This window comes from Oncorhynchus mykiss, chromosome 13 (assembly GCF_013265735.2).
Source record: "Oncorhynchus mykiss isolate Arlee chromosome 13, USDA_OmykA_1.1, whole genome shotgun sequence".
Classification (NCBI taxonomy): Eukaryota; Metazoa; Chordata; class Actinopteri; order Salmoniformes; family Salmonidae; genus Oncorhynchus; species Oncorhynchus mykiss.
Genome location: NC_048577.1, coordinates 8,481,307 through 8,505,395, shown reverse-complemented (window position 1 = coordinate 8,505,395; position 24,089 = coordinate 8,481,307). Strand labels below are relative to the sequence as shown.

Here is a 24,089-nt window from a genome sequence, read left to right as displayed (position 1 = left end):
TGTATGTAAACGTCCGACTTCAACTGTACTCCTCCACACAATGACTCTTAGATTCACCCTTTTATCGAGGATGATCAATTCAAGTATCATGTGGAGCTAATGTCTGTCAATACAATGTTATAATACCAAACTAAAGGTTTAAACTTACATCTGACCGTGAGAGTCTCTTCAGCAGAGGGGAGATCCTCATGGCCTTCTACAGCACAGGAGTATCTGCCTGTATCCTCACTGCTGACTGAGAATAGGCTATAGACAGGAGAGGAGGTGTTGCTGTTTGGTATAGGCTGTCCATTCTTATACCAAATAAATGCTGCGATTGGGTCCAGCGTACATTTGGTTCTACATGTCAGTGTGACACTCTCACTCTCTGACACAGATGTAGGAACCATCTCCAACACAACATCTAGAGTAAAAATAAAACAATTAATATTGTCCTCCTATCCAGTGCATTCGAAAAGTATTCAGACCCCTTGAAATGTATTCAAATAATTGTTTCCCTCATCAATCTTCACACAATACCCCATAATGACAAAGCAAAAACAGGTTTTTAGATTTTTTTTTTTACAAATGAATTTAAAAAATACCTTTATTTACATAAGTATTCAGACCCTTTGAAATGAGACTCGAAATTGAGCTGAGGTGCATCCTGTTTCCATTAATCATCCTTGATATGTTTTTACAACTTGATTGTGGTACACCTGTGGTAATTCAATTGACTTGACACGATTTGGAACTATATAAGGTCCCACAGTTGACAGTGCATGTCAGAGCAAAAACCAAGACACGAGGTCGACGGAATTGCACGTCGAGCTCCGAGACAGGATTGTGTCGAGGCACAAATCTGGGGAAGGGTACCAAAACAATTCTGCAGCATTGAAGGTCCCCAAAAACACAATGGCTGCCATCATTCTTAAATGGAAGAAGTTTGTATCCACCAAGACACTTCCTAGAGCTGGTCGTCTGGCCAAAGTGGTCAATCGGGGGAGAAGGGCCTTGGTCAGGGAGGTGACCAAGAACCCGATGGTCACTCTGACAGAGCTCCAGAGTTCCTCTGTGGAGATGGGAGATCCTTCCAGAAGGACAACCATCTCTGCAGCACTCCACCAATAAGGCCTTTATGGTAAAGTGGCCAGACAGAAGCCACTCTTCAGTAAAAGGCACATGACAGCCCGCTTGGGAGGGGGTGACCTCAACAATTTATTGTTAAAACGAGAGGCTGCCTGGATCTTTAATTTAATTTAAAGACCCTTGCTCCCTTCAGTCTCAATGTGGACTTTGATCTGAAGCCATTCTTGTGATTATTATGTGTATTATTATATGTATTATTATTATTATGTTTGTGGGCTTATGTGGCCAAATTGTATCTATGACTGTACGCTATCCATTTATGTTTTTTGTATGCTATTTTAATATATGAGAGTTGACCAATGATATCAGGCCACACCCGGTCATGATTACAGACACCTGCATGTGTCTTTTGACACTATATACATTTGGAAAGTTGAGTAATAAATACAGTATAGTAGGCCTAGCCTATAGAAAGCTGATGGGATCCTCCTCTTTTCAATAGAGGCCATCACTCAGTTTTCTCACGCAATTGTACAGCCTATAGAAATGTTGCACAACATGAGCTCATGTTTGGTTAGATTTTCGATCACATTTGCATTGATGTCAGAGTTATTAGAGGGACAAAATATTGCTGAGTACCAGGCAGTTAGAAAGGCTACTAACAACCATCAGAAGCATCTGAGCTTGGAGAAGGCTAATTATTGTGACTAAACGGTCACGCGGAATTTGACAGGCCTCATGACTCATGACTGGCTGTGTGGTGGTAATATGGTCACCGTAACAGATGTGTGACAGATTACCTGTGACAGTCAGGGAGACAGGTGAGCCAGCAAACTTTTCTCCAGATGTTATCAATCTGAATCTGTACTCAGCAGAGTCACTCAATCTCAGGTCTGTGATTCTCAGGGTACCCTCACTCTTCTTATCCCCAAGGTACTCTATATGACCCTCATATCCTGGCACTGAGCTCAGATCTTCAGGATCCATATCAGACTCCCATTTAGTAAACCAGAAAGTTGTTTTGATCTCATGATCAATGGGATATGTGTAAGAGCAGGATATGTCCACTGTTGACCCCTTCAAGGCACAGATACTCTGATGGGTGTAAGTCACAATCCAACAGTTCTTACCTGAAATACAAAAAGACAACAAAACACCTTACATAAATATTTCATTGCAATACCTACCAGTATACACTCATGTTGTTAATAAAGTAGGAAAACAATTAGTAGTGAAAACCATAATGATATGCTGTGAAAGTAACCAGGAAGTGACTACTCTTTCAGCGTTGTAGTTTTTAAACTTTAAAAATAAATAAAAATAAAAGGGTGTTCAATGTGTCAACATATTGAGTAAAGGTCTTCATAAAAGGCATCTGGTAGAAGTAAATTCACCCACAAACATGAATATATCTTATGAATTTGATATACAATCTTGAAGCCCTACGAAGATACGGAAGTAAAGCAGAAGTGGACGGCACATTAACAGCAAATAAAATTATAATCATCTCACAACCGGAAACAACATTTTATTTGTAAGAAAATTGTATTTAAAAGTCCACACTCACACACTGCAAGAGAGTGGAGATCCTCATGGCCTTTTACAGCACAGGAGTACCTGTCTGTATCACTAAAGGAGTCTGAGTACAGGCTGGAAGTGTCCTCCTTTACTTTGTGTCCGTTCTTGTACCAGATGTAGGTGGGGTTGTCAGTCAGAGTACAGGTGGTGCTACAGGTCAGTGTCTTACCAATCACCTTCACCTGAAGACCTGGAGAAAAAACAATATCACTGTAAATCCCTTTATCACTGACTTATCACTCTAATACAAAGATGGAAGAAATAATATGTTATACAGACATAAATACAAACCAAGACAATTGTCCTGAACTAAATGGAATTCAACAGTTTAACTATATTGAATGTTACTGTACCTGTGACAGACAGAGTGACTCCAGGACTGCCCATATATTTCCCTTTTTCCTGATTTGTCATAAATCTGAACTTGTACTCAGCAGAGTCACTCTCTCCCAGGTCTGTTATTTTCAGGCTTTGACCATTCTTCTTGTCTCCATGATACTCCAGACGACCTGAATACTCTGGGTCCTGACCTAGACTGTCAGGTTCTACACCAGTCCCCAATTCAGTGAACCAGAAGGCTGTTGTGACTTTATGACCACTGGGATATGTGTAAGAGCAGGACAGCTCCACTGAAGACCCCTTCAAGACACAGATTCTATTCTTGGTGTAAGTTACACTCCAGCCATCCTGACCCAGCACCACTGAAAAAGTCATGCAACACAATTGTATCAAAATTAAGCCAAGGTCTGTTGGCACAGACTAAGGGACGGATCGAGAGACAACAGATCAAGGTGTGCTGTGCTACTATAGTTAGTGAGGCCTGGCCTACCGTAAAACTTCAATTAGTTTGGGCGTTTTATTTGATTACCGGTAAATAACTGAACACAACAAATGCTTTATTACAGACAGGCTTCTACTTGAGCCAGGCATCTATTTCCTTAATGTACACAGCTCTCGCTCATTTGCATAGTTAGTTTCATTCCAGCATTCACTTCCAGCATTTTAATACATTTCTTAATTTCCTTCACTAACATGTTAGGGATACATCACAATTTATTGGGGGGTCCAAAATAGGGGAGGGTTATCAAACTTGTTTAGTTGCTTTGGGGAGGGTTGTCAAACCTTTTAGTTGCTTTGGGGAGGGTTGTCAAACCTTTTAGTTGCTTTGGGGAGGGTTGTCAAACCTTTTAGTTGCTTTGGGGAGGGTTGTCAAACCTTTTAGTTGCTTTGGGGAGGGTTGTCAAACCTTTTAGTTGCTTTGGGGAGGGTTGTCAAACCTTTTAGTTGCTTTGGGGAGGGTTGTCAAACCTTTTAGTTGCTTTGGGGAGGGTTGTCAAACCTTTTTAGTTGCTTTGGGGAGGGTTGTCAAACCGTTTTAGTTGCTTTGGGGAGGGTTGTCAAACCTTTTTAGTTGCTTTGGGGAGGGTTGTCAAACCGTTTTAGTTGCTTTGGGGAGGGTTGTCAAACCTTTTAGTTGCTTTGGGGAGGGTTGTGTGTTTTTTTATTGGCCACAGGGGAGGGTAGTGTGTTGTATCTCTGGATAAAATTAGTTATTTTGCAGGTTTACTTTATAATGTCTTCCATGCTAGCTAAATGTCCTCCTCATCTTGTATGCGCCTCCCCTATATCAAGGTGTTTTGGTACTTCCATTGTGCACTACGCTTTTACACACACTAACTTTTACTATACCACAGGTCAGTATAGTCTACCTACCACAGGTCAATATAGTCTACCTACCACAGGTCAATATAGTCTACCTACCACAGGTCAGTATAGTCTACCTACCACAGGTCTGTATAGTCTACCTACCACAGGTCAGTATTGTCTACCCACCACAGGTCAGTATAGTCTACCTACCACAGGTCAATATAGTCTACCTACCACAGGTTAATATAGTCTACCTACCACAGGTCAATATAGTCTACCTACCACAGGTCAATATAGTCTACCTACCACAGGTCAATATAGTCTACCAGTCTAACTGTCTATCCTGCCCTAAATTCACCATTCATAGTGACAATAGTGGTATGTGGATTGTTTGTCCAGATCTGTAATGGGCTAATTAGCAATCATACCACACATAAAATCATTCAAAGCTGCACCCATTTTCAATATGAATCCACAAGAAAACATGAATAGCTGATAGGCAGCAGAGAGACCAGGTGCATCATTGCGCAAGAAAGAACATGAGACGCACAGTTTAAAAAGCCCCCCAATGATCTTGTTTAGGGACGATCCTACCTAGACTAGACTACCAAACAACAATACAATGATCCTACCTAGACTAGACTACCAAACAACAACACAATGATCCTACCTAGACTAGACTACCAAACAACACAATGATCCTACATAGACTAGACTACCAAACAACAACACAATGATCCTACCTAGACTAGACTACCAAACAACAATACAATGATCCTACCTAGACTAGACTACCAAACAACAACACAATGATCCTACCTAGACTAGACTACCAAACAACAATACAATGATCCTACCTAGACTAGACTACCAAACAACAACACAATGATCCTACCTAGACTAGACTAGCAAACAACAATACAATGATCCTACCTAGACTAGACTACCAAACAACACAATGATCCTACCTAGACTAGACTACCAAACAACAACACAATGATCCTACCTAGACTAGACTACCAAACAACAATACAATGATCCTACCTAGACTAGACTACCAAACAACAACACAATGATCCTACCTAGACTAGACTACCAAACAACAACACAATGATCCTACCTAGACTAGACTACCAAACAACAACACAATGATCCTACCTGGACTACCAAACAACAATACAATGATCCTACCTAGACTAGACTACCAAACAACAATACAATGATCCTACCTAGACTAGACTACCAAACAACAACACAATGATCCTACCTAGACTAGACTACCAAACAACAATACAATGATCCTACCTAGACTAGACTAACCAAACAACAACACAATGATCCTACCTAGACTAGACTACCAAACAACAATACAATGATCCTACCTAGACTACCAAACAACAACACAATGATCCTACCTAGACTAGACTACCAAACAACAATACAATGATCCTACCTAGACTAGACTACCAAACAACAATACAATGATCCTACCTAGACTAGACTACCAAACAACAACACAATGATCCTACCTAGACTAGACTACCAAACAACAACACAATGATCCTACCTAGACTAGACTACCAAACAACAACACAATGATCCTACCTAGACTAGACTAGCAAACAACAATACAATGATCCTACCTAGACTAGACTACCAAACAACAACACAATGATCCTACCTAGACTAGACTACCAAACAACAATACAATGATCCTACCTAGACTAGACTACCAAACAACACAATGATCCTACCTAGACTAGACTACCAAACAACAATACAATGATCCTACCTAGACTAGACTACCAAACAACAATACAATGATCCTACCTAGACTAGACTACCAAACAACAACACAATGATCCTACCTAGACTAGACTACCAAACAACAATACAATGATCCTACCTAGACTAGACTACCAAACAACAATACAATGATCCTACCTAGACTAGACTACCAAACAATACAATGATCCTACCTAGACTAGACTACCAAACAACAACACAATGATCCTACCTAGACTAGACTACCAAACAACAATACAATGATCCTACCTAGACTAGACTACCAAACAACAATACAATGATCATACCTAGACTAGACTACCAAACAACAATACAATGATCCTACCTAGACTACCAAACAACAATACAATGATCCTACCTAGACTACCAAACAACAACACAATGATCCTACCTAGACTACCAAACAACAATACAATGATCCTACCTAGACTAGACTACCAAACAACAACACAATGATCCTACCTAGACTAGACTAACCAAACAACAACACAATGATCTTACCTAGACTAGACTAACCAAACAACAACACAATGATCCTACCTAGACTAGACTACCAAACAACAACACAATGATCCTACCTAGACTAGACTACCAAACAACAATACAATGATCCTACCTAGACTAGACTACCAAACAACAATACAATGATCCTACCTAGACTAGACTACCAAACAACAATACAATGATCCTACCTAGACTAGACTACCAAACAATACAATGATCCTACCTAGACTAGACTACCAAACAACAATACAATGATCCTACCTAGACTAGACTACCAAACAATACAATGATCCTACCTAGACTAGACTACCAAACAACAATACAATGATCCTACCTAGACTAGACTACCAAACAATACAATGATCCTACCTAGACTAGACTACCAAACAACAATACAATGATCCTACCTAGACTAGACTACCAAACAATACAATGATCCTACCTAGACTAGACTACCAAACAACAATACAATGATCCTACCTAGACTAGACTACCAAACAACAACACAATGATCCTACCTAGACTAGACTACCAAACAACAATACAATGATCCTACCTAGACTAGACTACCAAACAACAACACAATGATCCTACCTAGACTAGACTACCAAACAACAACACAATGATCCTACCTAGACTAGACTACCAAACAACAATACAATGATCCTACCTAGACTAGACTACCAAACAACAACACAATGATCCTACCTAGACTAGACTACCAAACAACAACACAATGATCCTACCTAGACTAGACTACCAAACAACAATACAATGATCCTACCTAGACTAGACTACCAAACAACAACACAATGATCCTACCTAGACTAGACTACCAAACAACAACACAATGATCCTACCTAGACTAGACTACCAAACAACAATACAATGATCCTACCTAGACTAGACTACCAAACAACAACACAATGAATAGTTGCAATGTTGTTTTTAAGTGAGTACACATTTCTTCTGTACTGTAGACTGTGTGAAAATGTCATCTGAATAACGGTGCAAAAGCCCTGTGATTTGAATGTTTCCTTCCATTTGGATCAGTTGTGGGTCATCGACAATTTCCAAGGTCTAGGAAGGCACAGTAGCAGGCCAGTCTGGCTGTGTTTCTGATACTGAGATCCGCTGTCTGTTTCAGAGCATCATTCTCCCAAGTCCTCCTATGATAATGTGGTCATGTATTCTCCCGGCAGGCCCAGTTATTCAGGTAGGCTTAAAACCAGTTGCGACGAGCAATCCCGTATCCGGGAGCGTAATCATAGCCTCAAACGCATTAGCATAACGCAACGGACATAAATACCCCTAGAAACTTTTCCTATTCATGAAAATCGCAAATGAAATGAAATAAATATATTCAAACACAAGCTTAGCCTTTTGTTAACAACACTGTCACCTCAGATTTTCAAAATATGCGTTACAGCCAACGCTAGACAAGCATTTGTGTAAGTTTATCATGGCATAATGCTATGCTAGGCTCTGCTGGCAGCAGGCAACATTTTCACAAAAATAAGAAAAGCAACCAAATTAAATCATTTACCTTTGAAGAACTTTGGATGCTTTCACTCAGGAGACTCCCAGTTAGATAGCAAATGTTCCTTTTTTCCAAAAATATTATTTTTGTAGGCGAAAAAGCTCCAGTTTCTTCACCATGCTTGGCTGAGAAATCGATCAGGATCTGCCTCCTCTCCAATCCCGAGCCAGCTATTCCTCGCTTACATTAGACGTAAGGCTTCAATATAGCCTAAATAATAATTTAAATGTATTACCTTATATATGTGGCATAAACACAGCCAGTCACAATGTCATCTGATTAGGCAACGTCTCCTTTAGGCATGCGCACGTTCGTCCAATATCTAATTCCAGAATCCTCTAAATGGCCTGACATGAACAAGGTTCCCAACCAACTTTTTTTATGCGAATTAAAAGTACATGTTGGATAGAAAATGGTACAACATCATGGGAAAGCATTTATTAGGCTACAGATGAAATATATTATGATGAACTTCAGAGAGGGGTGATGAACTTCACAGGGGGGTGAAAGTGCACGGAGATGAGCTTGATGCTCCTTTCAATAACTATCGAGGGTCTTATTCTGGTGACATGATTGATGCTTGGCTGCCGTTTGACATAAAGATAATTGTACACTTTTGTCCATAATAATCTCATCATGTAGGCTACACCTGCATTGTCTCTGCAAGCTGTTGGCTGGAGAGCACATGCCAATAACAGAGTTGGCACATTCAATATATACCGCAACATTTATTTGTGACAAAACCATCAGTAGGCCTGTAGTTTAAAATATTAATAGAGTTGAAAATGAGATGGAAACCCATTTACCTTTGTATTTTTTATTTGCTACATGGGAAGTTAATCCCAAAGGTCATTTATATGTGCACTAAGTATTTACAGACTTATGTGCAAAAAGTCCATTTGTTGGAAACACAACTCTGATGGGAAAATGTGCATACATTTTTATGCAGATTTTAAAATATGTTTCACCAGCAGCCCCAAACATCTAAAGAATAAGTGACAGACCAGCCAAAGGCTTGTAAGAATTGTAGAACTCCCCCTTCATACTCATCTGTAGGTCAAGTATTTTTGTCTGCATTTCTGCAATTGTGTATGCATTTATGTTAAAGATAGGGACCACAATGGAAATACGTCCCTGAATGTATTGTGCAATCCTGGTCAATTTTAAGTAACTGTGTATATACAGTGCCTTGCGAAAGTATTCGGCCCCCTTGAACTTTGCGACCTTTTGCCACATTTCAGGCTTCAAACATAAAGATATAAAACTGTATTTTTTTTGTGAAGAATCAACAACAAGTGGGACACAATCATGAAGTGGAACGACATTTATTGGATATTTCAAACTTTTTTAACAAATCAAAAACTGAAAAATTGGGCGTGCAAAATTATTCAGCCCCCTGAGTTAATACTTTGTAGCGCCACCTTTTGCTGCGATTACAGCTGTAAGTCGCTTGGGGTGTCTCTATCAGTTTTGCACATCGAGAGACTGACATTTTTTCCCATTCCTCCTTGCAAAACAGAGATAGGTGGGATGGGCTGAGGGAAACAGAGTTGGGATGTGGAGTGGAGTGGAGTGTCTGGGTGGGGGATAGAATGACGGTCAAAGACAAAAGTAGAAAATTCAGTCAAAATAAACAAAACATTTTTGAATGACACTGAGGGGCAACGCTGTTACGTCCAATGCATGTTTTGAGTGAGGATGGTTGAGGGGCAGCTCTCTGGGAACTGTGGGGGGGAGAATCTTTGATTGTTGGCAGTTAGGAGCTTGGGCCGGTGGCCGAAAGGTCGTTGGTTCTGGGCCCCGAATTGACTTTGTCAAAGTGCCCTTGGGCGTGGCGCTTGACCTTTGTTGCTCTGCATAGGCTTGTCTGCTAGATGACTGACTAAATGTTTTGTCCACTGTCGCCATAGTTGATGAGTTGAGTGAATGGAAATCACAGATACGCATCACTTGAAAGATAACTATTTAAAGTGAAGTGGAGACTAACAGAACACACCAGATTAACATTATGATTCTTATCCTTTTAGAAATGTCTGTAGATTGATAAACAGAGCAACTAAAAGATAAGAATGAGACCATACCTGCTACAGACCAGAAAAAGACCACCAACACACTTCCTGCTGTTCTCAAGGCCATTGTTGCATCTCCCACCCTGCAGTCTTAGAAACATAAACAACAACTCACTTCATAGCTGGTGAATAACTCCACCTGATACATTGAAGTAGAAACTGTAAATGGGGTACAGGGCCTCATTACTGAAAATGAACCAGGCTCATATTGTGTTGTGTTGTATTGTGCTATATGGTTGTCGATGTGAATACTGTCTGTCTGTAAGTCTATTGCACTATGTATGTAATGTGTGTGATGTGTTGCATGTCTGTCTACATCTGTCTATTTAATCTGACAAAGTATGATACAAAATAAATTCCTAATGTATACAATAGTCGTCATCACCATTATCAACAACAATCACTTATTGACCAGATGTGTAGAACTGCAAACACATTTCTACATTGATTATTCTGAAGCTGCTTTATTCTCAGAACCCCAAATATAGGAGGATAAATGTTCAATCCTCTACGGTCCGTCAAGCTGTACAGCAGCCTAAAGACTGACCACCAGGTTCAATGATAGCTGCTATCACCAAGCTGTACAGCAGCCTAAAGACTGACCACCAGGTTCAATGATAACTCCTATCCCCAAGCTGTGAGGTTAAACAGCAAGTGACTCTCTCTCTCACACAAATACAGACACCATCTGTAGGGAAGGCCCATAAGGCCCATGGAGTCTGTATTAAAGTCTAGAGAGCTGGTTGTTATGGATGTAGAAAGTTGAAACACACATCCTACACAGTATAGATGTCAACCCTACTCCCTATCAGTCTGGTCCTGAAGGGCCCTCAGATAAACCCACTGTTTCATTCACACGCACACTGAGCAGAGATTCAAATGGTTGTTTGCATGTCTATTTTACCCTGGCTAATCATCTCATCTCTATGTAGATCAACACTCCTACACTGAGACACTTTATGAATACTGGCCCTGATGAAACAACCAAAACACAGCTCAAAACATGAGTAAAATGATACATTACCCTCAATAATATGACTTACAAACTAATAACCAAAAACTAACAAAGTTATTGTCAAGAGTACTTAGAGTGAAGGGGAGCGGTCTTGTACAGGGAGTCAACTGGTTGATACATATTTAAAGTGGTCGGGACACAAGTAGCTGATGCAGAACTGTCCTTTCCTCTTTTAAGTTCCTCTTTAAGTCATGAATATACAAGAGGACCAGAACAGCACTCATCTCTCAGCATGTCCAGCCCACTCATTATCTCAGCCAATCATGGCTAGCGGGAAGGTTCTGTGGCTAAACCAACTAGGCTCGTAATTTAACCATTTTATTCGTATGTACAGTTGGCATACAAGTTTGTTATTAAGGCACATGAAAATTCACATGTTCCAGAAGGCATTTCTGACAAAAAACGCATTTTGTATAAAAAAGTTTATGTTCAAATGGCTCTCCTGTGTGACCCAGGTCTAGTTTCCTGAAACGAGTCAGTCTAATGTAGCATGTTGTTCATATACTAGTCTGTGAATATGAAGTGCTAATTAAGTACATACAGTATAATGTCCATATAAACAACACTATGGTTCAGGCTGTGGAGGTCTACAGATGACAGGAAGGTGATGCTGGCAGTACATAGAAACAAGAAGTAGCCTACTGTAAGTGTGAATTCTGTGGTTGACACATTTTAAAAGTAGCCCAGTCGAGGCGTTAAGACATTAACATGCACAAACAACATGTCAGAAAATAGTTGCCTTTGAGAAGTGGGCCATACATTTTTAGAGGCAAAATGTTACTAAATCCCATCACTCCTCATCAGCTGCTACTGAAGGTTCCAGTGTTGCAGGCGCCGTGCTCTACCAACTCAGTTACAGAGGACCATATTCTGCCTTGTCTAATGTGTCTCATGTTAATACTACTCCTAAACACAACCCACCATCACTGTGTCTCATGTTAATACTACTCCTAAACACAACCCACCATCACTGTGTCTCATGTTAATACTACTCCTAAACACAACCCACCATCACTGTGTCTCATGTTAATACTACTCCTAAACACAACCCACCATCACTGTGTCTCATGTTAATACTACTCCTAAACACAACCCACCATCACTGTGTCTCATGTTAATACTACTCCTAAACACAACCCACCATCACTGTGTCTCATGTTAATACTACTCCTAAACACAACCCACCATCACTGTGTCTCATGTTAATACTACTCCTAAACACAACCCACCATCACTGTGTCTCATGTTAATACTACTCCTAAACACAACCCACCATCACTGTGTCTCATGTTAATACTACTCCTAAACACAACCCACCATCACTGTGTCTCATGTTAATACTACTCCTAAACACAACCCACCATCACTGTGTGTCATGTTAATACTACTCCTAAACACAACCCACCATCACTGTGTTTCATGTTAATACTACTATTAAACACAACCCACCATCACTGTGTCTCATGTTAATACTACTCCTAAACACAACCCACCATCACTGTGTCTCATGTTAATACTACTCCTAAACACAACCCACCATCACTGTCTCTCATGTTAGTACTACTCCTAAACACAACCCACATATACACACAAAAACATGCACATGAATAAACTGAACTAAACTTAACACATCAACATAGTCCAGGGTCGGTATTCAGAAAGTGTATCAGAGTAGGAGTGCTGTTCTAGGATCAGTTCTGCCTTTTAGATCAATTATTTGGATGAGGTTAACCTGATCCTAGATCAGCACTCCTATTCTGAAACATCAGGGCCAGTATTCATAAAGTGTAACAACCAAAACACAGCTCAAAACATCACAAAAATGAAACGATACGGTAAGTCTTACCCTCAAATATGATATATTACAAGAAAAACATGACAAACTACATTTCAAGATATTGTCAAGAGTACTTACAGAGTGAAGTGAAGAGGTCTTGAACAGTTAGTCAACTTACTGTCACTGCGTGGAAACAAGAAGTAGTCTACTGTAAGTATTAGAAGAAGCAGGCGTAACCTAAGTGTGCGTTCTGTGGTCGATACATTTTAAAAGTAGCCTAGTCATGGTGTTAACATGTGTGAACAGCACGTCACTACAGCGATGTTACTGTTTCTAAATATAAAATGGACAAAAGTCAGCATATTTGCATTTCTTTCTTTGAGTGGGACTACATTTATTAAAGACCCATCAATCCCATCACTCCTCATCAGCTGCATCAATGTGCAACTGAAAGTAGACTATATAGTATGTTTGGCTCCAGTCGTCTAGACCAGACCGCCCCCTACTGGCATTTCAACATTACTACAGTCTTAATATGTCTCTACTAGTCTAGGAAATCCCACACCTTAGTGAAACAGCAAGGACATTGTTAACATTGTGGGAGGCAACCTGTCTGCCTAGGGAGACTAATATGTCCCAATCATATCCTCATCCACTTGGTTCAATAACAAAATAACAAACTGGCAATAAGGGGCCTGAGAGTTCCCCATTCTCCACCCTTTCCCAAGTGTGCGAGTGCACACTTCCCATCATGGAATTGGTGTGAACATTGACTGGCTTGAGTTTCCATCTTTGTTAGCTAAATCCATGCGAAAAAGTATGCAAGTGCACACTTCAGGAAGGGTGGAGAATCAGGATGCTGTCAGACAGGGCTGTGGCCAGGGGGCAGAGAATAAGAGATGAAGCTGAAATCTTTGCCAGGGAACAAGGAACAGGAAACCGGATGAAGGATTCACATTTTCCAAAAAGTATTTCATCAATGCTGTTGTTTTGCCTTGATTGGTCCTGAATCAAAATTAATTCAAACAATCCAATCAGAGCGAAATATGCAAATTTATGCCACTCAGCCCACCTATTTGTTTTTTTATATCGGGACAATCTGTGAAGTGAGCGGAGTCAGAGGATCAAATCAAATTTATTTAGATATCAGCTGATGTACGAAGGGCTATCTCAAAGTGCTGTAGAAGCACGGTGGCTAGGAAAAACTCCCTAGAAAGGCCAAAACCTAGGAAGAAACCTAGAGAGGAACCAGGCCATGTGGGGTGGCCAGTCCTCTTCTGGCTGTGCCGGGTGGAGATTATAACAGAACATGGCCAAGATGTTCAAATGTTCATAAATGACCAGCATGGTCGAATAATAATAATAAGGCAGAACAGTTGAAACTGGAGCAGCAGCAAGGCCAGGTGGACTGGGGACAGCAAGGAGTCATCATGTCAGGTAGTCTGAGTAACGTGACCCACCTAATCGAACTCCGGGGGGCTGAGTTCTCCCTGCTGCTGAGAGATGAGGGTGGCTCCAAGACCCCCAAGGAGGCTGGAGGGGGGAGCAGAGGGTGCTTCTTCAACTTCCTCAAACACAAAGGTGAGAGGTCATCAACCGGAGGTGTATTCACACACACACACACACACACACACACACCTCTTCTCAAGCACCGATGCATTCACGCTCACCTGAAAGTATCAGATACCATCCTGCCCGTTACATTTTACAAACTTCACCCCACAAAATATAACACTGGCAAAAAAAAAAAAAAAAAAGATAGCATTGAATTCCACAGTTGACATCACTGGCACTGTCACACCATACCCATGACCGGTGATACACATATTGAACTGTTTGTCTGCCTGTCTGCCTGCCAGTCTGGGATTATTGTGTCATTGTGTGTGGATTGTATATGTGTGCCTTTCAGGGGTGATTGGAAAAGGGTACCATGTTCCTATTTTCTACACTCAGTGTATATTATTATATCACTTAGTTCAAATATATGGGTCTATATAGAGCGTTTTGTTAAACTTGTTGTGTTCAGGTATTCCTGGTTCTGGGTTTGTTGTGTTCAGGTCTTCCTGGTTCTGGGTTTGTTGTGTTCAGGTCTTCTTGGTTCTGGGTTTGTTGTGTTCAGGTCTTCCTGGTTCTGGGTTTGTTGTGTTCAGGTCTTCCTGGTTCTGGGTTTGTTGTGTTCAGGTCTTCTTGGTTCTGGGTTTGTTGTGTTCAGGTCTTCTTGGTTCTGGGTTTGTTGTGTTCAGGTCTTCCTGGTTCTGGGTTTGTTGTGTTCAGGTCTTCCTGGTTCTGGGTTTGTTGTGTTCAGGTCTTCCTGGTTCTGGGTTTGTTGTGTTCAGGTCTTCCTGGTTCTGGGTTTGTTGTGTTCAGGTCTTCTTGGTTCTGGGTTTGTTGTGTTCAGGTCTTCCTGGTTCTGGGTTTGTTGTGTTCAGGTCTTCCTGGTTCTGGGTTTGTTGTGTTCAGGTCTTCCTGGTTCTGGGTTTGTTGTGTTCAGGTCTTCTTGGTTCTGGGTTTGTTGTGTTCAGGTCTTCTTGGTTCTGGGTTTGTTGACTGTACTGTAGAGGAACAGAGGAGTCCTCCTCAGCTGCTTGTTCCACCGTGGACCTGGAGAAAGAAAGACGTTAAACTGAATGAGAGGGCCAAATGGCACCCTACTCCCTTATAGTGGACTACATTGACCAGTAGTGAACTAAATAGAGAATAGGGTGCCATTTGGATTGCAGACAGAACAGTTCCTTAAAACCAACATCACATCATTATACGCATGTCATAGTAATTGATCTTGAGATGTCCATTGTACAGTTTGTATTTTCAGGAAATGCCATTTGGCCTGAAGAATACTCCTGGAACTTTTTAGACATTAAAACAGCAACTCTTCAAAATGTCCACTGTTACACCATAGTATGAATTCAATGAAATGTCATTTGACTTGAAGAATGCTCCTTCAACCCTTCAGATAGTGAAGGAGGGAATCATCCTCCTCATCCCTCAGTAGGAGGGAGAATTCAGCCCCCGGGAGGTCGATAAGGTGGGTCACGTTACTTTTGCATATTGATGACATCAATGTCTACTCCTCCAATAAGCAGCGACATATGAATGACCTTGATGCTGTCTGTGTGTTTCACAATGTTCTAGCGTTGACTCCATGTTGTAATGGCGGAATATGCTCACAGGGTGGCAGCACTGGGGTGGCTGAATTTCACAGCAGCGTACTGGACATCCACATCCTGTTCCTGAGGTTGAGGCATTTGGACGATGAAGTCCAGAGGCACTTCCTGGTTTTTGGAGCGATAGAATTTAACACTGGTGTAGTCTCCCTGATGGAGAGAGAGAACAGACAACATAAATAGAACTGGGGACAGACAGCATGAAGAGTGGATGTTTCCCACAAAGCAATAAAAATGATCTTACATATGTTTGAACAGACTCACCTGTCCGTTGTTGTAACAGCTGTCGTGGGAAGAAGGTGAGGACCAATGCATAGCGTGGTACATGTTCATCTTATTGAATGAAAACTGAATAACAAAACAACAACCGAAACAGTTCTGTCTGGTGCAGCCGCACAAAAGACAGAAAACAACCACCCACAAAACACAATAGAAAACAGGCTACCTAAATATGGTTCTCAATCAGGGACAATGATTGACAGCTGCCTCTGATTGAGAACCATACCAGGCCAAACACAGAAATAGCAAATCTTAGAAAAACTAACATAGACAACCCACCCAACTCACGCCCTGACTATACAAAAAAAAAAAGACAAAACAAAGGAACTAAGGTCAGAACGTGACAGTTGTCTACTGTGTCTCTTGTGTCAGAGATGGATTTGGAGAACTTCTAACTGTTTTGTAAACAAATGAATTAATATATGAATAAATCATTGTTAATACAGTGGAATCATTTTTTGAAAGATGCTTTTTCACTTCACAACATAACCACATGAAGCCAGAGAGACAGAATATGTGAACCAGAACAACCACTGTGACTCCAACAGCTGATAACTGATGTTTGTGTCACGCCCTGATCTGTTTCACCTGTTCTTGTGATTGTCTCCACCCGCTCTAGGTGTTGCTTATTTTCCCCAGTGTATTTATCCCTGTGTTTCCCGTCTCTCTGGGCCAGTGTATTTATCCCTGTGTTTCCTGTCTCTCTGGGCCAGTGTATTTATCCCTGTGTTTCCCGTCTCTCTGTGCCAGTTTGTCTTGTATGTTTAAATCAAGTCAACCAGTGTGCTTTTTCTAGTCCTCCGTGTTTTGACCCTTGCCTGTTCTCTGGACCCTGTACCCGCCTGCCTGACCATTCTGCCTGCCTTGACCACGAGCCTGTCTGCCACTCTGTACCTCCTGGACTCTGATCTGGTTTTGACCTTTTTGCCTGTCCATGACCATTCTCTTACCTACCCCTTTGGATTAATAAACATTGTAAGACTCCAACGATCTGCCTCCTGTTTCTGCATCTGGGTCTCGCCTTGTGTCATGATCGTTTGTTTGCCTAACAGACACAGTAAAACAGAAGATATGAGTACATGTTATTATGAACTGAAAATGAATACAGTGCCTTGCGAAAGTATTCGGCCCCCTTGAACTTTGCGACCTTTTGCCACATTTCAGGCTTCAAACATAAAGATATAAAACTGTATTTTTTTGTGAAGAATCAACAACAAGTGGGACACAATCATGAAGTGGAACTTACTGCAGCCAAGTTGATAATAGCTGGGGTATTTTTTGGTTGATTTTCCCCCTGTAGGGACCTGTCTAAAGCATTCACAGCAGTGTACTGGACATCCAGATTTGGTTGTAAACAAGCAAACTTCTCCTTTAATGCTATGTGTTCCCAATGTCCTAGTATTGACTCTATGTTGTTGTAATGGCAGAATATGCTCACTGGGTGGCAGAACTGGGGAGGTTGAATTTCACAGCAGCGTATTGGACATCTTCGTCTTGTTTCTGTGGTTGAGGCAGCTGGACGGTGGAGTACAGAGGCACTTCCTGGTTTTTGGAGTGAGAAAAGTGGACACTGGCGTAGTGAATGTCATCCTAGTCGTCTGTGTCCGCTGTCTGTGCTGCAGTAGGGGTCATGGCCATGTCCCACAAAGAATACACAGTAATCACAGTCATCTTCGGATTCCAACAGACTCACCTGTCCATCATCTGCTGTGTCTCTTGTGTTGGAGGTGGGTGTGGAGACCTTCCTGTTTTACACATGAATGAATGTACGAAGATATCAATCAATAAATAATCAATGAAGTTACTAAAGTGCAATTATGTAAAATATATGCAATCTCACTCACCTGAACCACTTTTTTTATTTTTTTTATTTTTTATTTCACCTTTATTTAACCAGGTAGACTAGTTGAGAACAAGTTCTCATTTGCAACCGCGACCTGGCCAAGATAAAGCGTAGCAATTCGACACATACAACAACACAGAGTTACACATGGAATAAACAAAACATACAGTCAATAATACAGTAGAACAAAAGAAAACAAAAAGTCTATATACAGTGAGTGCAAATGAGGTAAGTTAAGGAAATAAATAGGCCATGGTGGTGAAGTAATTACAATATAGCAATTAAACACTGGAATGGTAGATTGGCAGAAGATGAATGTGCAGGTAGCGATGGGGTGCAAAGGAGCTAAATAAATAAATAAATAAATACCAGTATGGGGATGAGGTAGGTAGATAGATGGGCTGTTTACAGATGGGCTATGTACAGGTGCAGTGATCTGTAAGCTGCTCTGACAGCTGGTGCTTAAAGCTAGTGAGGGAGATGTGAGTCTCCATCTTCAAAGATTTTTGCAATTCGTTCCAGTCATGGGCAGCAGAGAACTGGAAGGAAAGACGACCAAAGGAGGAATTGGCTTTGGGGGTGACCACTGAGATATACCTGCTGGAGCGTGTGCTACGAGTGGGTGCTGCTATGGTGACCAGTGAGCTGAGATAAGGTGGGGCTTTACCTAGCAGAGACTTGTAGATAACCTGTAGCCAGTGGGTTTGGCAACGAGTATGAAGGCCAACCAACAAGAGCGTACAGGTGGCAATGGTGGGTTGTGTATGGGCCTTTGGTGACAAAACGGATTGCACTGTGATAGACTGCATCCAGTTTGTTGAGTAGAGTGTTGGAGGCTATTTTATAGATGACATCACCGAAGTCGAGGATCGGTAGGATGGTCAGTTTTACGAGGGTATGTTTGACAGCATGAATGAAGGATGCTTTGTTGCGATATAGGAAGCCGATTCTAGATTTAATTTTGGACTGGAGATGCTTTATGTGAGTCTGGAAGGAGAGTTTACAGTCTAACCAGACACCCAGGTATTTGTAGTTGTCCACGTATTCTAAGTCATAGCTGTCCAGAGTAGTGATGCTGGACAGGCGAGCAGGTGCGGGCAGCGATCGATTGAATAGCATGCATTTAGTTTTACTTGCGTTTAAGAGCAGTTAAAGGCCACGGAAGGAGAGTTGTATGGCATTGAAGCTCATCTGGAGGTTAGTTAACAGTGTCCAAGGAGGGACCAGAAGTATTCAGAATGGTGTCGTCTGTGTAGAGGTGGATCAGAGAATCACCAGCAGCAAGAGCAACATCATTGATGTATACAGAGAAAAGAGTCGGCCTGAAAATTGAACCCTGTGGCACACGCATAGAGACTGTCAGAGGTCCGGACAACAGGCCCTCCGATTTGACACACTAAACTCCATCAGAGAAGTAGTTGTTTATCCAGACGAGGCAATCATTTGAGAAACCAAGTCTGCCAATAAGAATGTTGTGATTGACAGAGTCGAAAGCCTTGGCCAGGTCGATGAATACGGCTACACAGTAATGTCTCTTGGCGGTTATGATGTCATTTAGAACCTTGAGTGTGGCTGAGGTGCACCCATGAACAGCTCTGAAACCAGATTGCATAGCGGAGAAGGTATGGTGGGATTCGAAATGGTCAGTAATCTGTTTGTTAACTTGGCTTTTCGAAGACCTTAGAAAGACAGGGTAGGATAGATATAGGTCTGTAGCAGTTTGGGTCTAGAGTGTCACCCCCTTTGAAGAGGAGGATGACCGTGGCAGCTTTCCAAACTTTGGGAATCTCAGACGATACGAAAGAGAGGTTGAACAGGCTAGTAATACGGGTTGCAACAATTTCGGCATACATTTTAGAAAGAGGGGGTCCAGATTGTCTAGCCCGGCTGGTCCAGATATTGCAGCTCTTTCAGAACATCAGCTATCTGGATTTGGGTAAAGGAGAAATGGTGGGGGCTTTGGCGGGGTGCTGGGCAGTTGACCGGGGTAAGGGTAGCCATGTGGAAAGCATGGCCAGCCGTAGAGAAATGCTTTTTGAAATTCTCAATTATAGTGGATTTATCAGTGGTGACAGTGTTTCCTAGCCTCAGAGCAGTGGGCAGCTGGGAGGAGGTGTTCTTATTCTCCATGGACTTTACAGTGTCCCAGAAACTTTTTGAGTTAGTACTACAGGATGCAAATTTCTGTTTGAAAAAGCTTGCCTTAGCTTTTCTAACTGCCTGTGTATATTTGTTCGTAACTTCCCTGAAAAGTTGCATATCACGGGGGCTATTCGATGCTAATGCAGAACGCCACAGGATTTTTTGTTGTGCTGGTCAAGGGTAGACAGGTCTGGAGTGAACCAAGGATTATATCTATTCCTAGTTCTACATTTTTTTAAGAGGGGCATGCTTATTTAAGATGGTGAGGAAGGCACTTTTAAAGAATAGCCAGGCATCATCTACTGACGGGATGAGGTCAATGTCATTCCAGGTTACCCCGGCCAGGTCGATTAGAAAGGCCTGCTCGCAGAAGTGTTTCAGGGAGCGTTTGACAGTGATGAGGGGTGGTCGTTCTGTTGCAGATCCATTACGGATGCAGGCAATGAGGCAGTGATCGCTGAGATCTTGATTGAAAACAGCAGAGGTGTATTTGGAGGGCGAGTTAGTTAGGATGACATCTATGAGGGTGCCCGTGTTTACCGATTTGGGGTTGTACCTGGTAGGTTCATTGATAATTTGTGTGAGATTGAGGTCAACAAGCTTAGATTGTAGGATGGCCAGGGTGTTAAATCTCTAGTGACTCCCCATCCCGCATGAGGGAGAGTAATCATCAACTGACACTAATTAGCATAACGCAACGGACATAAATATTCCTAGAAAATATTCATATTCATGAAAATCACAAGTGAAATATATTGAGACACAGCTTGGCCTTTTGTTAACCACCCTGTCATCTCGGATTTTCAAAATATGCTTTACAGCCAAAGCTAGACAAGCATTTGTGTAAGTTTATAGATAGCCTAGCATAGCATTTTGTCCAGCTAGCAGCAGGTAACTTGGTTACGGAAATCAGAAAAGCAATCAAATTAAATCGTTTACCTTTGATGAGCTTCGGATGTTTTCACTCACGAGACTCCCAGTTAGATAGCCAATGTTCCTTTTTTCCAAAAATATTATTTCTGTAGGCGAAATAGCTCCGTTTGTTCTTCACGTTTGGCTGAGAAATCGCCCGGAAATTGCAGTCACGAAAACGCCGAAAAATATAAAAAATTAGCTCCATAATATCGACAGAAACATGGCAAACGTTGTTTATAATCAATCCTCAAGGTGTTTTTCAAATATCTATTCGATAATATATCCACCGGGACAATTCGTTTTCAGTAGGACCGATTGGAATAATGGCTACCTCTGTATTTTACGTGAGAATCTCTCTGGGAGCATCAGGTGACCACTTGCGCAATGTAGCCGCTTACGAGTATTCTTCAACATAAATGCGTAAAACTACGTCACAATGCTGTAGACCCCTTGGGGAATACGGAGAAAAAGTCATCTGGTTGATAGTCCATTCACTGCTCAATACGGACGCATTGGAACACAGTGCTTTCAAAAAATGAGGCACTTCCGGATTGGATTTTTCTCAGGCTTTCGCCTGCAACATCAGTTCTGTTATACTCACAGACAATATTTTTATAGTATTTTTTATATAATATAGTAGCACAAACTCTGAAGATAGATGTGGGGCAATCAATTCACATATGGTATCGAGGGCACAGCTGGGGGCAGAGGGAGGTCTATAGCAAGCGGCAACAGTGAGAGACTTGTTTCTGTAAAGGTGCATTTTTAGAAGTAGAAGCTCAAATTGTTTGGGTTCAGACTGAGATAGTAATACAGAACTCTGCAGGCTATCTTTGCAGTAGATTGCAACACCGCCCCCTTTGGCAGTTCTATGCTGGCGGAAAACGTTATAGTTAGCGATGTAGATTTCAGGGTTTTTGGTGGTTTTCCTAAGCCAGGATTCAGACATGGCTAAGACATCTGGGTTGGCAGAGTGTGCTAAAGCAGTGAGTAAAACAAACTTAGGGAGTAGGCTTCTAATGTTAACATGCATGAAACCAAGGCTTTTACATTTACAGAAGTCAACAAATGAGAGCACCTGGGGGTTGGGAGTGGAGCTAGGCACTGCAGGACCTGGATTAACCTCCACATCACCAGAGGAACAGAGGGGAAGTAGGATAAGGGTACGGCTAAAGGCTATACGAACTGGCCGTCTAGCACGTTCGGAACAGAGAGTAAAAGGAGCAGGTTTCTGGGCCCGATAGCATAGATTCAATGCATAGTGTACAGACAAAGGTAAGGTAGAAGGTGAGTACATTGGAGGTAAACCTAGGCATTGAGTAATGATGAGAGAGATATAGTCTCTAGAGATGTTTAAACCAGGTGATGTCATTGCACATGTAGGAGGTGGAACAACATGGTTGGTTAAGGCATATTGAGCAGGGCTAGAGGCTCTACAGTGAAATAAGACTGTAATCACTAACCAGGACAGTATCTTTTAAAAGATTTTGCTAAACCTCAACATCTAAATACTCTCCTGCATCCTGCCTCACCCAATGTAATGTGGATCTGCTTTTTTTTCTAAAGTATTTCTATTTACTTTGGATCTGGAATCCCTCAACTGAAGCTAGCCAGCTAACTACCAGATATTCACCAGCTATAGAGTTTGTTGTTGTTTATGTTTCTAAGACTGCAGGGTGGGAGAAGCAACAATGGCCTTGAGAACAGCAGGAAGTGTGTTGGTGGTCTTTCTCTGGTCTGTAGCAGGTATGGTCTCATTCATATCTTTTCGTTGCTCTGTTTAACAATCTAAAAACATTTCTAAAAGGTTAAAAATCCTAATGTTATTCCGATGTGTTCTGTTAAGTGTCTCCATTTCACTTTAAATAGTTATATTTCAAACCTCACTGAGGTTTCATTCACACTTCTGCACATCAGCAGCAGGAGCTGAATAAGAATGATGTCAACCACAAGCAAGTTGTTCCATTTCAATTCCACTCAATTCAGGAAGTAGATTGAAATTCTAATTCCAATTATCTTCAAAGCTTTTCAATGAGTGAAAATGTAGAATTGGAATTTGGTTTACTTTCTGAATTGACTGGAATTGACATGGGATTGACCTCAATGGTAACAATGTATTTGACACAGTGTCATAGCACGGTATGACTTTGTCATGACCATGTCAGAATATGTCATAACAGCTGACATAACGTATCATAACCTGTCATAATATGGTTCATAACACTCTCATGACCTATATACTTACACCTGCTGTGACATATATTGTGTTATTTTATGGCTGATTATGACACCTACTTAAGAGTGTCAAAACCCACTTTTATTGAAATGTGTTTTTTCCCTGCCAAGAAGTTACATTTCGTTTGAAAGTTTGTAATGAATTATTATTTACAGTCATGTTTCTTTTCATCATATTTTAAAACCTCTTAAGGATCGGCCCCTTTTCTTCAATTTTCGCTTAAAATGACAAACCCAAATCTAACTGCCTGTAGCTCAGGTCCTGAAGCAAGGATATGCATATTCTTGGCACATTACCATTTGATAGGAAACACTTTGAAGTTTGTGGAAATATGAAAGGAATGTTGGAGAATATAACACATTTGATCTGGTAAAAGATAATACAAAGGAAAAATCTACGTTTCTTTTTAATTTTTTTTGTACCTTCATCTTTGATATGCAAGAGAAAGGCCATAATGTATTATTCCAGCCCAGGTTCGATTTTTAGCCCCTCGATGGCAGCAGTGT

General features: G+C 41.3%; 1 protein-coding gene across 1 annotated transcript; it reads right to left on the bottom strand.

The window, feature by feature from the left end:
* Nucleotides 1-3,033, bottom strand: LOC118938523 (sialoadhesin-like). The gene is made up of 4 exons (XM_036942571.1): nt 3,000-3,033; nt 2,636-2,836; nt 1,869-2,198; nt 1-403 (listed from the first exon to the last, which is right to left on the bottom strand). Exons 1-4 carry the CDS (start codon nt 3,031-3,033, stop codon nt 87-89), a joined length of 882 nt encoding a protein of 293 aa, XP_036798466.1. The 3' UTR covers nt 1-86.
* Nucleotides 3,034-24,089: the final 21,056 nt, after the last annotated feature.

Bases quoted from the DNA above. Each gene is read 5' to 3' on its own strand.
- LOC118938523 (XM_036942571.1), bottom strand. From the start codon at position 3,033: ATGGGCAGTCCTGGAGTCACTCTGTCTGTCACAG. The intron at 2,837-2,999 runs GTACAGTAACAT...TTTTTTCTCCAG, and splicing joins AGTCACTCTGTCTGTCACAG to GTCTTCAGGTGAAGGTGATT. The intron at 2,199-2,635 runs GTGAGTGTGGAC...TTTGTATTTCAG, and splicing joins TCTCCACTCTCTTGCAGTGT to GTAAGAACTGTTGGATTGTG.